Source organism: Rana temporaria, chromosome 4 (genome assembly GCF_905171775.1).
Source record: "Rana temporaria chromosome 4, aRanTem1.1, whole genome shotgun sequence".
NCBI classification, from domain to species: domain Eukaryota; kingdom Metazoa; phylum Chordata; class Amphibia; order Anura; family Ranidae; genus Rana; species Rana temporaria.
The window spans coordinates 152,197,748-152,210,625 of record NC_053492.1 but is presented as its reverse complement, the minus strand read 5'-3'; the positions used below and the strand labels follow the sequence as shown (position 1 = coordinate 152,210,625).

At 41.1% G+C, this 12,878-nt stretch overlaps 1 protein-coding gene across 1 annotated transcript in view; it reads left to right on the top strand.

Annotated features, from left to right (window-relative positions):
• Positions 1-12,179, top strand: part of AADAC (arylacetamide deacetylase) — a 76,249-nt gene extending 64,070 nt beyond the window's left edge. Inside the window, exons 4-5 of the mRNA XM_040349211.1 lie at positions 2,014-2,185; positions 11,328-12,179. Of these exons, the coding sequence (XP_040205145.1) occupies positions 2,014-2,185; positions 11,328-11,936 (781 nt within the window). The 3' untranslated portion in view covers positions 11,937-12,179. The remainder of the gene's footprint in view (positions 1-2,013; positions 2,186-11,327) is intronic.
• Positions 12,180-12,878: the final 699 nt, after the last annotated feature.

Sequence of the window (12,878 nt, the reverse complement as noted above, 5' to 3'; positions counted from 1 at the left end):
TTTGCTGTCGGAATTTCGCCAACAAAAGATTGAGAACTGGTTCTTAAATTTTCTGAAAATCCGATCATCTGTAGCAATTCCGACGCATGCTTGGAAACAATTTGACGCATGTTTGGAAGCATTGAAATTAATTTTCTCGGCTCGTCGTAGTATTGCACGTCACCACGGTCTTGATGGTCGAAAGATCAGAGAACTTTTGTGTGACCATGTGTATGCAAGCCAAGCTTGAGCGGAATTCCATCGGAAAAAACATCCAAGGCGTCGGCTTAAACACACATTAATTGCTAGCTGACACTTGCTTCAAAACATGGCTTCAGACAGGCTTTGTTATAGCTCTCTGAACACTAGTCAAAGCTCCTGTCACAAAATGGTTAGCTTACAGTCCTGTTTACACCTTGTGTTGCTTTTCTTCAGCTTCACTTCAAAAACTATACCCCATGTAGCTTTAATGGTGCTTCAAAGTGTCTTCAAAGCATCCATAGAATTCTATGGCAAAGCTTGCTTGAAGCCCCACTGAAGCCCCACAAAGCTTCACCAAAGCCCCATTGAAGCTCCACCAAAGCCCCATTGAAGCTCCACCAAAGCCTCATCGAAGCCCCACGAAGCCTCATTGAAGCACCAAGAAAAAGCAAGGTGTAAACAGGACTATAATTTAACCATTTTATTTACTGATAGGAGCTTTGACTGGCGTTCAGAGAGCTTTAACAAAGCGAATCCGAAGCCTTGTTCTGAAGCAAGTGTAAACTAGCCCTTACTGAACATCTATCAACATCACAAGAAATAAAAAAACTAGGCTTGGAACTGTAGTCAAGCCCTGTTATATGGGTTGTCCAACGATATATATGAGCACAATGGAAAAAGCTCTTAATCACCAAACGTTTACTTTTATAAAAGAAAAGGAACCAATCTAATAACATATCTCCATTCACATAGCATTAAATAAAATGGGCTGGCGGCTGGTTGAGCACCTTAGTACACTGCTGGGACACCGAGAAAGCTGCCCAGTGAGCACTGCTCACCAGAGACCAAGAACTGAATAAACGTCTTTGATTGCTCAGTTCTTGGTCTTAGAGTTGTCTAGGAACAGATGCAGCATCGGAGTGATGCTGCAGACACATAGATGAATATAATTTTTTTCACTTTATTTTCAATTTCCGAACTTCTCAATAACCCACAAGTTCTTACAAATGTTTATTTAAGGGTACATTCACACCAGCTGCTGAATTACAATGTAGCCGCTGGTGTGCAGAGGGATGACAGCAGGGCTGATGTGCCAATCGCAGTGCATCGCACAGTTCTCTTTTTTTTTTTAACAAACTTTTTTTTCACTTACATGGTAACAATTCATTAAGTTTTATTGACTGCTGCACAGTGGTGGATTGCTTCACGTTGTGCTGCACTGTGTACTTCTTAGTAGTGTACCCCACGGCAACGCCATGTAGGAGACCGGGCATTTTGCCTTGTCTTGCTGTGGGACTGTGCTGAAATAGCTGGCCAACACAGTCCTACTGCATCTGGTGCAAATGTACCCTGAGAACACCAGCTTTGCTTATGCCACTAGTTAAAATTTCACATGTACACAAACCTGCCATACAATAAAAAACCTGTGGTTAGGCAGATACAAACAACTTACTGTGCTAAAATTTGATACTAAGACTCCAATAGACCTTCACTTATCCATGCTTCAAACAAAAAACATTAATTGGCTCTGAAGAGGGGGCTCTTCCCTTAAAACGTGTAAGCTGTTGAGGCCTAGATGGCTACTTCCCGAGATTGAGACATGTGCACCTGATTTGGAAGCATGGATTGTGTATCATTCTGTTGTGATATACAGCTGTTTGTGAATATATCTAGTTTCATCACTACAATCAAATTATTTATAGAGGTAATGCACTAGGCTGGTGCATCATTTTTCTTTCTTTCTTTGCAGTTTTAATAAAAAACATGTATTTCAAGATATTGCAGTCTTTCACAAAATGGTTCTTACAGTGTATTTCCTTTTTTATTCCTTAGCTACCGGCTGGCTCCCAAATTCCACTTTCCCACACAGTTTGATGACGTGTACACTGGAGTGAAGTTCTTTCTGCAGCCCAGTATCCTTGAAAAATATTCAGTTGATGCAAGTCGGATAGCTGTGTCTGGTGACAGTGCAGGTGGAAATTTAGCTGCCGCAGTAACAAACGAGGTATGACTTTTGGTTTAATAAAATTATTTCTTTTACGATGGAAAACATAACAATTAAAACATTCCTTAAAATGATTGCAAAATATGTGTTACTATCACTGATGCAAAGATACGTAATCTTAAAATTATAATTTTTTTCCCATGTATGTACACCCCAAACTTGCTCATCCATGTCTTTATGGATCTTGCTTTGTGCACTGGTCCAAATCAATTGGTGAAGGAGGGATTATGGTGTGGGGTTGTTCTTAAGGGGTTGGGCTTGGCCCCTTAGTTCCAGTGAAGGCAGGGCCGGTGCAAGGATTTTTGTCAACTAAGGCGAAGGTGCATTTTAACGCCCCCCGGCGCGCGCACGCACGCACGCACACACACATTATATCTGTGCTTCATTAAGCTTTAATGGTTATGATGCTTAAAGTGATTGTTTTAACGTATTTATCTTTTACAGAGAAAGATAGCATAGATGGCGTTATTCTGCATTGCGCTGTATATAATGTACTATTGCTGGGATTTGTAGCCTCTATAGCTGGTGGTATTCTCCATTACGCTGTATAGTGATTATACTGCGCAATGCAGATTACCACTGACCAGTTATAGAGGAACTACAAACCCCAGCAATAATACATTATACAGCACAATGGAGAATACCAGCAGCTATAGAGGAACAACAAATCCCAGCAATACATTATATAAAATGCAATGCAGAATACCAGCAGCTATAGAGGAACAACAAATCCCAACAATAATACATTATATAAAAAACACAATGCAGAATACCAGCAGTTACAGAGGACTACAAATCCCAGCAACACATTATATAAAACACAATACAGAATACCAGCAGCTATAGAGGAACAACAAATCCCAGCAATAATACATTATATAAAACACAATACAGAATACCAGCAGCTATAGAGGAACAACAAATCCCAGCAATAATACATTATACAGGCTGCTTAATATATTATTGTAGGGATTTGGTGTTTTTTTTAAACAGGAAACTTTAAAACAGGTCCCCCTTACCTGTTTCTGAAGCCTTGTATGTCGCGGTGGCGGCTCTGCGGGCGTGTGTCCGGCCTGTGTGGTGAGCAAACCTCCCGCCTCCATTAGTACAGACCGCCCCCCCAATAAAGCACCCCCCATTATTACAGAGCCCCCCATTGGTAAAGAGCCCCCCACAAGCCATCCCCCATTATTACAGAGCCCCCCACAAACCATCCCCTATTATTACAGAGCCCCCCACAAGCCATCCCCCATTATTACAGAGCCCCCCACAACCACAAGCCATCCCCCATTAGTACAGAGCCCCCCACAAGCCATCCCCCATTATTACAGAGCCCCCACAACCACAAGCAATCTCCCATTATTACAGAGCCCCCCACAAGCCATCCCCCATTATTACAGAGCCACCCACAAGCCATCCCCCATTAGTACAGAGCCCCCCACAACCACAAGCCATCCCCCATTAGTACAGAGCCCCCCACAAGCCATCCCCCATTATTAGAGCCCCCCACAACCACAAGCCATCCCCCATTAGTACAGAGCCCCCCACAAGCCATCCCCCATTAGTACAGAGCCCCCCACAACCACAAGCCATCCCCCATTAGTACAGAGCCCCCCATAAGCCATCCCCCATTATTACAGACCCCCCATTAGTACAGACCCCTCCACTAGTGCACTCACAGAGGCCACCACAAACTTCCCCCCCCTCAGGACAAACCCGACCCGGGCAGGCAGCTGGAGAGGACAGTGTGCAGCTGCGACGCCCGGGTGGATCGTTGAGGAGGATTTAAAAAGTAAATACCATGCCGCGGCCTCAGACAAGGAGAAGGAGGGAGCGGCGCACTCTGGTGCTTGAGCGCCTCCACCTCTGTGGCGCCTGGGTGAACTGCACCTGCGCGACGCTGCTGAGGTCTCGATCGCCACAGAAATTCTGCCCTGGCCGGCGCTGGCGTCGTAAGGCAAGCGCCATAGTTGCCTTGTGCTAGTGCCGGCCCTGAGTGAAGGGAACTCTTAAGGCGTCAGCATACCAAGACATTTTTGAGCAAGTTTGGGGTGGAGGAACTTGACTGGCCTTCACAGAATCCTGACCTCAAGTCGATAGAACACCTTTGGGATGAATTACACGGAGACTGTGAGTCAGGCCTTCTCGTCTAACATCAGTGCCTGACCTCACAAATGTGCTTCTGATAGAATGGTCAAACATTCCCATAGACACACTCCTAAACCTTGTGGACAGCCTTACCAGAAGAGTTATAGCTGCAAAGGGTGGGCCAACTCAATATTGAACCCTGCTGACTAGGACTGGGATGCCATTAAAGTTCATGTGCATGTAAAGGCAGGTGTCCCAATACTTTTGCTAATTTGTGTATGTTCATCCTTAGATCTGAAAACAAATAGATGTACAGAATTATTTTTTTATCGCTTTTTTACTATATACTATATGTCTGTGATAGATAATTAAGAATAATTAAGGAAAACATTCTAGGTCAACTTGGACCCAATCCACATCTTCAGACATTTGAAAAGTATAATGTATTAATTACTTGTTCCACATTCCTGAATATTTGTGTTTATGTTCAGTCACTCCTCTGATCCACACACCATGCCACACTTGGGTTGATTTACTAAAACTGGTGACAAGGATTGACCCCTGACACAACCTCAGGGCTTAACCCATCTGTTCTTGGCATACTGCACACGTTTCAAAAGTCTTTGGGGGCCATCTTTGTTTCTTCGATGGAAGGGGCCATGGGAGGAGCTGTTTTGGAAGGGTTTGAAGACATCTGTTTTCATTTAATCACTTCCTGAAGGGTTGGTTAACTCTATAATGTCTCTTAAGGAAAGTAATTTTCTAAAACACTCACATACATATGTATTATATCTTATATCGATCAAGAAATAAAAGGAATTAAAACAAATAAACTATATAATGAAAGGAAGGCAACATTTGAGTAGCTCAGGAGAAAAGTAATCATAACACAAAAATATTCATTTTAGTAACTTCCATCACACTGGAAAGTGCAAAATCTTGTGCAGCTCTGCATAGAAACCAATCAGCTTCCAGGTATTTTAAACAAAGCTTAATTGAAAAAGCTTAAGTTGCAAGCAGATTGGCTACCATGCACAGCTTCACCAGATTTTGCACTCTCCAGTTTTAGTAAATCAACCCCCCTGTGTAGAAGGGTGAAAAACACCAATCTGAAGCACTGAATAGATGGATGGCATCAGAAGCTCATAGCACCCTTTGTCATCTCCATTACACTGCCTGAAACAATCTGTGAATGGTGTAGCATCTAATTAGTCACAAGATTCTCTCCTTCATTAACAAGTCATGTTACAGCTAGTGAGATAACTTTTCGCAATGGAGGAGAGGGCAGAAAGGGCGTGTCCCAGTTGGATTATCTTCAGTGCACCATTAGTTCCAGAGAACACTTCAGCCCTGCACCATTTTGCTGGTCAAAGACCGGGCCACTTTTTGCCATTCAGCACTGCATCGCTTTAACTGACAATTGCGCGGTCGTGCGACGTGGCTCCCAAACAAAATTGAAGTATTTTTTCCCCACAAATAGAGCTTTATTTTGGTGGTATTTGATCACCTCTACGGTTTTTATTTTTTGCGCTATAAACAAAAATAGAGCGACAATTTTGAAAAAAAAAAAATATTTTTACTTTTTGCTATAATAAATATCCCCATAAAATATATAAAAAAAAATATTTTTCCCTCAGTTTAGGCCGATACGTATTCTTCTACATATTTTTGGTAAAAAAAAATGCAATAAGCGTTTAATGATCGGTTTGCGCAAAAGTTATAGCGTCTACAAAATAGGGGATAGTTTTATGGCATTTTTATTAATATTTTTTTTTCACTAGAAATGGCGGCGATCATCGATTTTTATCGTGACTGCGACATTATGGTGGACACATCGGACACTTTTGAATTTTTTTTGGGGATCATTGTAATTTTTACAGCGATCAGTGCTATAAAAATGCACTGAATACTGTGAAAATGACACTGGCAGTGAAGGGGTTAACCACTAGGTGGTGCTGTAACGGTTAAGTCTGCCCTAGTGAGTGATTCTTACTGTAGGGGTGATGGGCTACGTGTGACAAGACAGTGATCACGCTTCCGATTACAGGAAGCGGTGATCACTGTCATTGTCACTAGGCACAGCAGGGAGATGCTTGTTTACATCAGCATCTCCCCGTTCTTCCTCACCGTGAGACGATCGCGGGTATCACGGAGCTTGCGGCGGACGTGCACAGCCACAATGCCACGATCTTAAAGGGGACGTATATATACGTCCTTCTGACTGTCCGTGCCATGCTGCTGAAGTATATAGTCATGCATTGGTCAGCAAGCAGTTAACAGGCAGGACAGCCAGGCAGTGACGATTTCTAACAGTCTGCACATTGTGGAATTTACATCATTACAGGTAAGTAATGTAACCAAAGATGTACAGAAATGTTTTTTTAGTTAAATTTTGTTAAATTTAAACTTGATTTCCAGACAAACAGCTAAGTACACAGATGAAATACACTCACTGGCCACTTTATAAGGTACACCCGTTCAATTGCTTGGTAACACAAATTGCTATTCAGCCAATCACAATGCAACAACTCCATGCATTTAGGCATCTAGACGCGGTGAAGATGATTGACTGAAGTTCCAACCAAGCATTATAATGGAGAACAAAGGGGATTTAAGTGTCTTTGAACGTGACATTGTTTCTGGTGCTAGACAGGCTGGTCTGAGTATTTCAAAAACTGCTGATCTACTGGGATTTTCATGCACAACCATCAGGGTTTATAGAGAATGGTCCAAAAAAGAGAAAATATCCCGTGAGCGGCAGTTGTGTTGATGAAAATGGCTTGTTGATGTTAGAAGTCAGAGGAGAATTGGAAGTCTGGTTTGAGATGATAGTAAGGCAATGGTAACTCAAAGAACCACTCGTTTCAACCAAGGTATGCAGAATACCATCTCTGAATGAAAATTGGACAATAGAAGATTGGGAAAATTTTGCCTGGTCTGATGAGTCTCAATTTCAGTGGAAAGTAGATATTTGCCAGCACACCTAGGATCAGTACAAAGTGGCGTCCAAACAGGACGTTTTATTGCATGATCACAACACAAGAAAGGTGCAGCGTTTCGGAGTCACGCAGGACCCCTTTGTCAGCTACGACATTCAGATGGTAGGGTCAGAATTTGGCATACACAACATGAAAGCATGAATTCATCCTGCCTTGAATTGGGTTCAGGCTGGTAGTGGTGTAATGGTGTGGGGGATATTTTCTTGGCACACTTTGGGCCCCTTAGTACCAATTGAGCATCTATTAAACGCCACGGCCTACCAGAGTATTGTTGCTGACCATGTCTATCCCTTTAGGACTACAGTGTACCATATTCTGATAGCTATTTCCAACAGGATAATGCACCATGTCACAAAGCTCAAATCATCTCAAACTGGTTTATTGAAAATGACAATGAGATCACTGTACTTCAATGGCCTCCACAGTCACCAGATCTTAATCTAATATAGCACCTTTGGGATGTGGTGGAATGGCAGATTCGCATCATGGATGTGCAGCCAACAAACCTGCTGCAACTGCTTGATGCTATCATGTCAATATGGACCAAATTCTCTGAGGAATGTTTCCAATGCCTTGTTAAATCTATGCCATGAAGAATTAAGGCAATTCTGAAGGCAAAAGGGGGTCCAACCCAATACAAGCAAGGTTTACCTAATAAAGTGGCTGGTGAGTGTATATATAAAGGAGCTATTTTACCTGCCATAGAGTTTGTTCTTGTGCCTTTCAAGTCCTAAAACTGAAGTATTTCTGATGCACAGCACAGCCCTGTCTATCATAGATGGAGATCTGCTGTTTATGTGCGGCAGTTTCAGTTACAGATCCCCCACCCTACGACTGTACAGTGAAAAGAAAAGCAGCACTCTAATGAGCTCTGGTCTGTATTACTGTATACAGTAGTCTCCTCCTTTCATGTATGACTTTGACTTCTGCACTAAAAACTGTACAGTAGACCACAAAAGATTGATACCAAGCCAAATGCAGTTACCTACACTGCTTGCATTTAAACAAAATACATTTCATGATGTATTATGTAGCTGCATTAATTTGTGTCCTTTATATCTTGGCATTCAGCTTAAAGATATTTCAGATTTGGGCAGGTTAGGATGAAATGTGATCTAAAGCCTCGTACACACGATCGGGCTTGCATTGGACAAATCCGTGGGTTTTTGTCCGAAGGGCGTTGTCCGTGAACTTGGTATTCATATACACGGCAGAACTTTTTTAGCCCACAAACACAAACATAGTGACATAATAGACGTACTACGTGTTTTTTCAGCTCTTTAGCGCCACCCTTTGGGCAACTTCTGCTAATGTTGTCTTATGGTTAGCATTGTTTCCGAGCATGCGTGTTTGTACTTTGGATTTTAGTCCGATGGATTTTTGTACATGCGATCAGATGATCCGACATAACAGATTTGTTGTCGGGCAAATTGAGAGCATTCCGACAACAATTGTACAATGGAGCATACAGAGGATCGGATTGTCCGATAAAACACGTCTGTCAGACAATTGTTGTCAGGATATCTGATCGTGTGTATGGGCCTTAAGAAAACATGAGTAAGTAATGGGAGAATATCTTAAGGCCCGTACACACGATCGGATATTCCGACAACAATTGTCAGACGGACGTGTTTTGTCGGACAATACAACCGTCTGTATGCTCCATCGGACAATTGTTGTCGGAATCTCCGACAACAAATGTTGGCTGTGCATGCTCTCAAATTGTCCAACAACAAATGTGGTACGTCGGATCATCCGATCGTGTGTACACAAATCCGTCTGACTAAAATCCAAAGTACAAACACGCATGCTCGGAAGGGTGGCGCTAAAGAGCTGAAAAACCACGTAGTACATCTATTATGCCACTACGTTTGTGTTTGTTGGCTGAAAATGTTCTGCTGTGTGTATGCATACCAAGTTCACGGACAACGCCCTTCGGACAAAAATCCATGGATTTGTCAGACGGAAGTCTGATCGTGTGTACAAGACTTAAGTCTAAAGCCTCATACACATGATCGGACTTCCATCGGACCTTTCGGTGGATTTTGGTCCGATGGAAGCCAACTTTCACCAAATCACGTGTTTTTTCAGCTCTTTACTGCCACCGTTTGGGCAACTTCTGCTATTGTTGTCTGATCTTTAGCATTTGTTCTGAGCATGCGTGTTTGTACTTTGGACTTTAGTCCGATGGACTTGTGTACACATGATTGGATTATCCTCCATCGGACATTTGTTGCCGAAAAGTTTGAGAGCATTCACAGCGAACATTTGTCCAATGAAAAAGAAAAAACAATTGTTCGATGGAGCATGCACACGGTCGGATTGTCCGATCAAACACGTCTGTCAGACTGTTGTTGTCAAAAAGTCCTATCATGTTTCTGGGCCTTTACAGTATTTGAACAATTAAAATGTAGAGCTTTTTTGATTCATTGTTAAGTTGTTGCCTTATGTCATATCATGACAGGTACTGATACTGGTACAGATTACTGATAGGTCCACTTGAACTGCATCAGTGACTGAATAGATGGGGGAAAGTCAGGTTAGGATGACATCTATTAACTGTATAAAATCATTCATGGAAACTCCCATAAAGTATTTCTGCCACACACAGTTCACTTTAATTCTTCTAATAGTCGATAAAGTATAGTTTGCGGTATCCCATTAACATAGCTCCCAACTGTCCCTGACTTTGAGGGACTGTCCCTGATTTTGAGGGACTGTCCCTGATTTTGAGGGACTGTCCCTGATTTTGAGCAATGTCCCTCTGTCCCTCATTCGTCCTCATTTGTCCATCATTTTGGTCTGATCTATATAGATGTATATAAAATGCACTATTTATCTATCAAAAAGTGTTTTCCAGCACTAAACCTTTCATCTGATTTCTAAATTGCTGCATTTGTAAATTCCAGAAGCCAATATAAAGGAATATTAGTGGTAAAAAAGCACTTGTGGGTTTAACCAATCTTTTATTTTTTTTGTATAATTCTCCTTTAACCCTCCTGGCGGTATCCCCGAGCGTGACTCGGGGTGGATTTTTTCTGCTATAATCGGTATCCCCGAGTCACGCTCGGGGTAGATATGCAGAGCCTGCAGCGTGCGCTGGCTTACCTTGTCCTGGATCCAGCGATGCCACCGCGCTGTGTGAGCGAGCGGGACCTCGCTCGATTCACACAGCGTCCTCCTGTGCCGCCGATCTCCGTTCCCTGCGACGTTACGACGCACGGGAGCGGAGATCGGCGCCAAATTCAAAAACGTAAACAAACACCTTACATACAGTATACTGTAATCTTATAGATTACAGTACTGTATGTAAAAAATACACACCCCCCTTGTCCCTAGTGGTCTGCCCAGTGCCCTACATCTACTTTTATATAATAAAAACGGTTCTTTCTTTCTGCAAACTGTAGATTGTCCATAGCAACCAAAAGTGTCCCTTTATGTCAAAAATGGTTTTAGATCAGCTAGAAAACAGCGATAATAAATTATAATCACTTGCAGAATTGTGCGATAGCGATTTGCGGGGAAATTCGTCATAAAAAAAAATAATAATGACAGCGACAATTTTGCAACTGAGAAAATTTCAGTGATTTTGATTTGATTACATTATTGAATCATTTTTATTAGAATTATATTATTATTTGTTATAATTATTTATTATATTATAATTTATAATTTTGTTTTTAAAAAAATGTCATACCCGGAATGCCTATTAGATTCTTGTTTGGTCAGATTTAAGTGAGTTATTCCTAAGAATTACAGGCCTACAGTATTAAATGCCAAATTTCCTTGCAAATAATTGTACCGCTTTTGGTACGTAATTCCAGACAGAATCATACCGCCAGGGAGGTTGAGGGGGCGTGGCAAGGGGTGTGTCATATGCCTGCATACATTTGCTGATAGATGTCCCTCATTTCCATTTCAAAAAGTTGGGAGGTATGCATTAAAATGAAATGCATCTCATGCTGACAACAAAAATAAACTTACTATGTGTAATAGGGGCAAACATTCAAGCTCTGATTTAATTGTTTAATATAACATTGATTTGATTTTTACAGATGTTGCATGACCCTGAAGTCAAAGTGAAACTGAAGATTCAGGCATTAATCTACCCAGTTCTGCAGAGCCTTGATCTAAACACGCCATCTTACCGAGAAAATGCCAATATGCCTATGCTGTCCAGGACACTCATGGTGCGTTTTTGGAGTGAATATTTTACTACTGATCAAAAATTATTTGAAGCCATGTTCAGTAACAGACATATACCATCTCAAGAAGCTCATTTATTTAAGTTTGTAAACTGGAGTACTTTATTGCCCGATAGCCTGAAAAAACACCACATTTACCACAAGCCTCAATACGGAGACTCAAGTTTTGTTAAAAAATATCCAGCAATTTTGGACACAAGAGTATGTCCATTGTTAACAGAAGATGACAAATTAAAAGGTCTGCCGTTGACATATGTCATAACATGCATGTATGATGTCTTAAGGGACGAAGGCTTTATGTATGTATCAAGACTACAGCAAGCTGGGGTTCAAGTAACACACCACCACTATGATAGCACCTTCCATGGCATTATTTTATTAAATACATTCCCCTTTGATTTTGAAATAGCCCACCACATAATAGCAAAATATATAGGCTGGCTTGGTAACAATCTGTGAAAAGCATAAAGAAAAAGAAAAGTAAAACATGTACTATCATTTTTATGCATCTCCAGAAGTGTGACAATTAATACAGGGAGTTGCTGTTCTATCTTTTCAAGCAGGGTTTAACATATGAGATACCTATACATGCATACTGCTGTACTGTCCTTTGATGTTGCCATTTATTGTTCTTATAAACATAAGATGGCCATTATTCAGGAATTTTTTAACATGGGTTATCAGTAAGGAATGTTAAAAAAACAAACAAATATAACTGTGTAACACCACTATGGATGATACATCTGTATAGTAGCTACTGTAAATACTGATCATGCCTGCTTTGATAATCATATAGGAATATGTGTGCATCTGGTGAAAATGAGCTTTTAGCGCTTAGATACATTCCTAATGGCCATTTATAATTTTAGGATTAACTTTATCATTTTTGTTATGAGCAATTCATGTTGTTCCTTAAAGGGGTTTTTAAAGGTAAAAAAAAAAACTAAATAGCTTCCTTTACCTTAGTGCAGTCCTCCTTCACTTACCTCATCCTTCCATTTTGCTTTTAAATGTCCTTATTTCTTCTGAGAAATCCTCACTTCCTGTACTTCTGTCTGTAACTCCACACAGTAATGGGAGCCTGACATTACTGTGTGGAGTTGCAGACAGAAGAACAGGAAGTGAGGATTTCTCAGAAGAAATAAGGACATTTAAAAGCAAAATGGAAGATAAGTGAAGAAGGACTGCACTAAGGTAAAGGTAGCTATTTAGGGATTTTTTTTTATTTATTTTTTTACCTTTTACAACCCCTTTAAACTTGATACCTATTAAGTTGTTCAGTCTTCATTTAATTATGTGGTTACTAAAACATAATCTGGAAGAGCAACGGCACCAAAACAGTCTTTTTTTCATTGGAATGCTATCCCTACCCACATATGCTGTAGCTCTACTCAATGCATG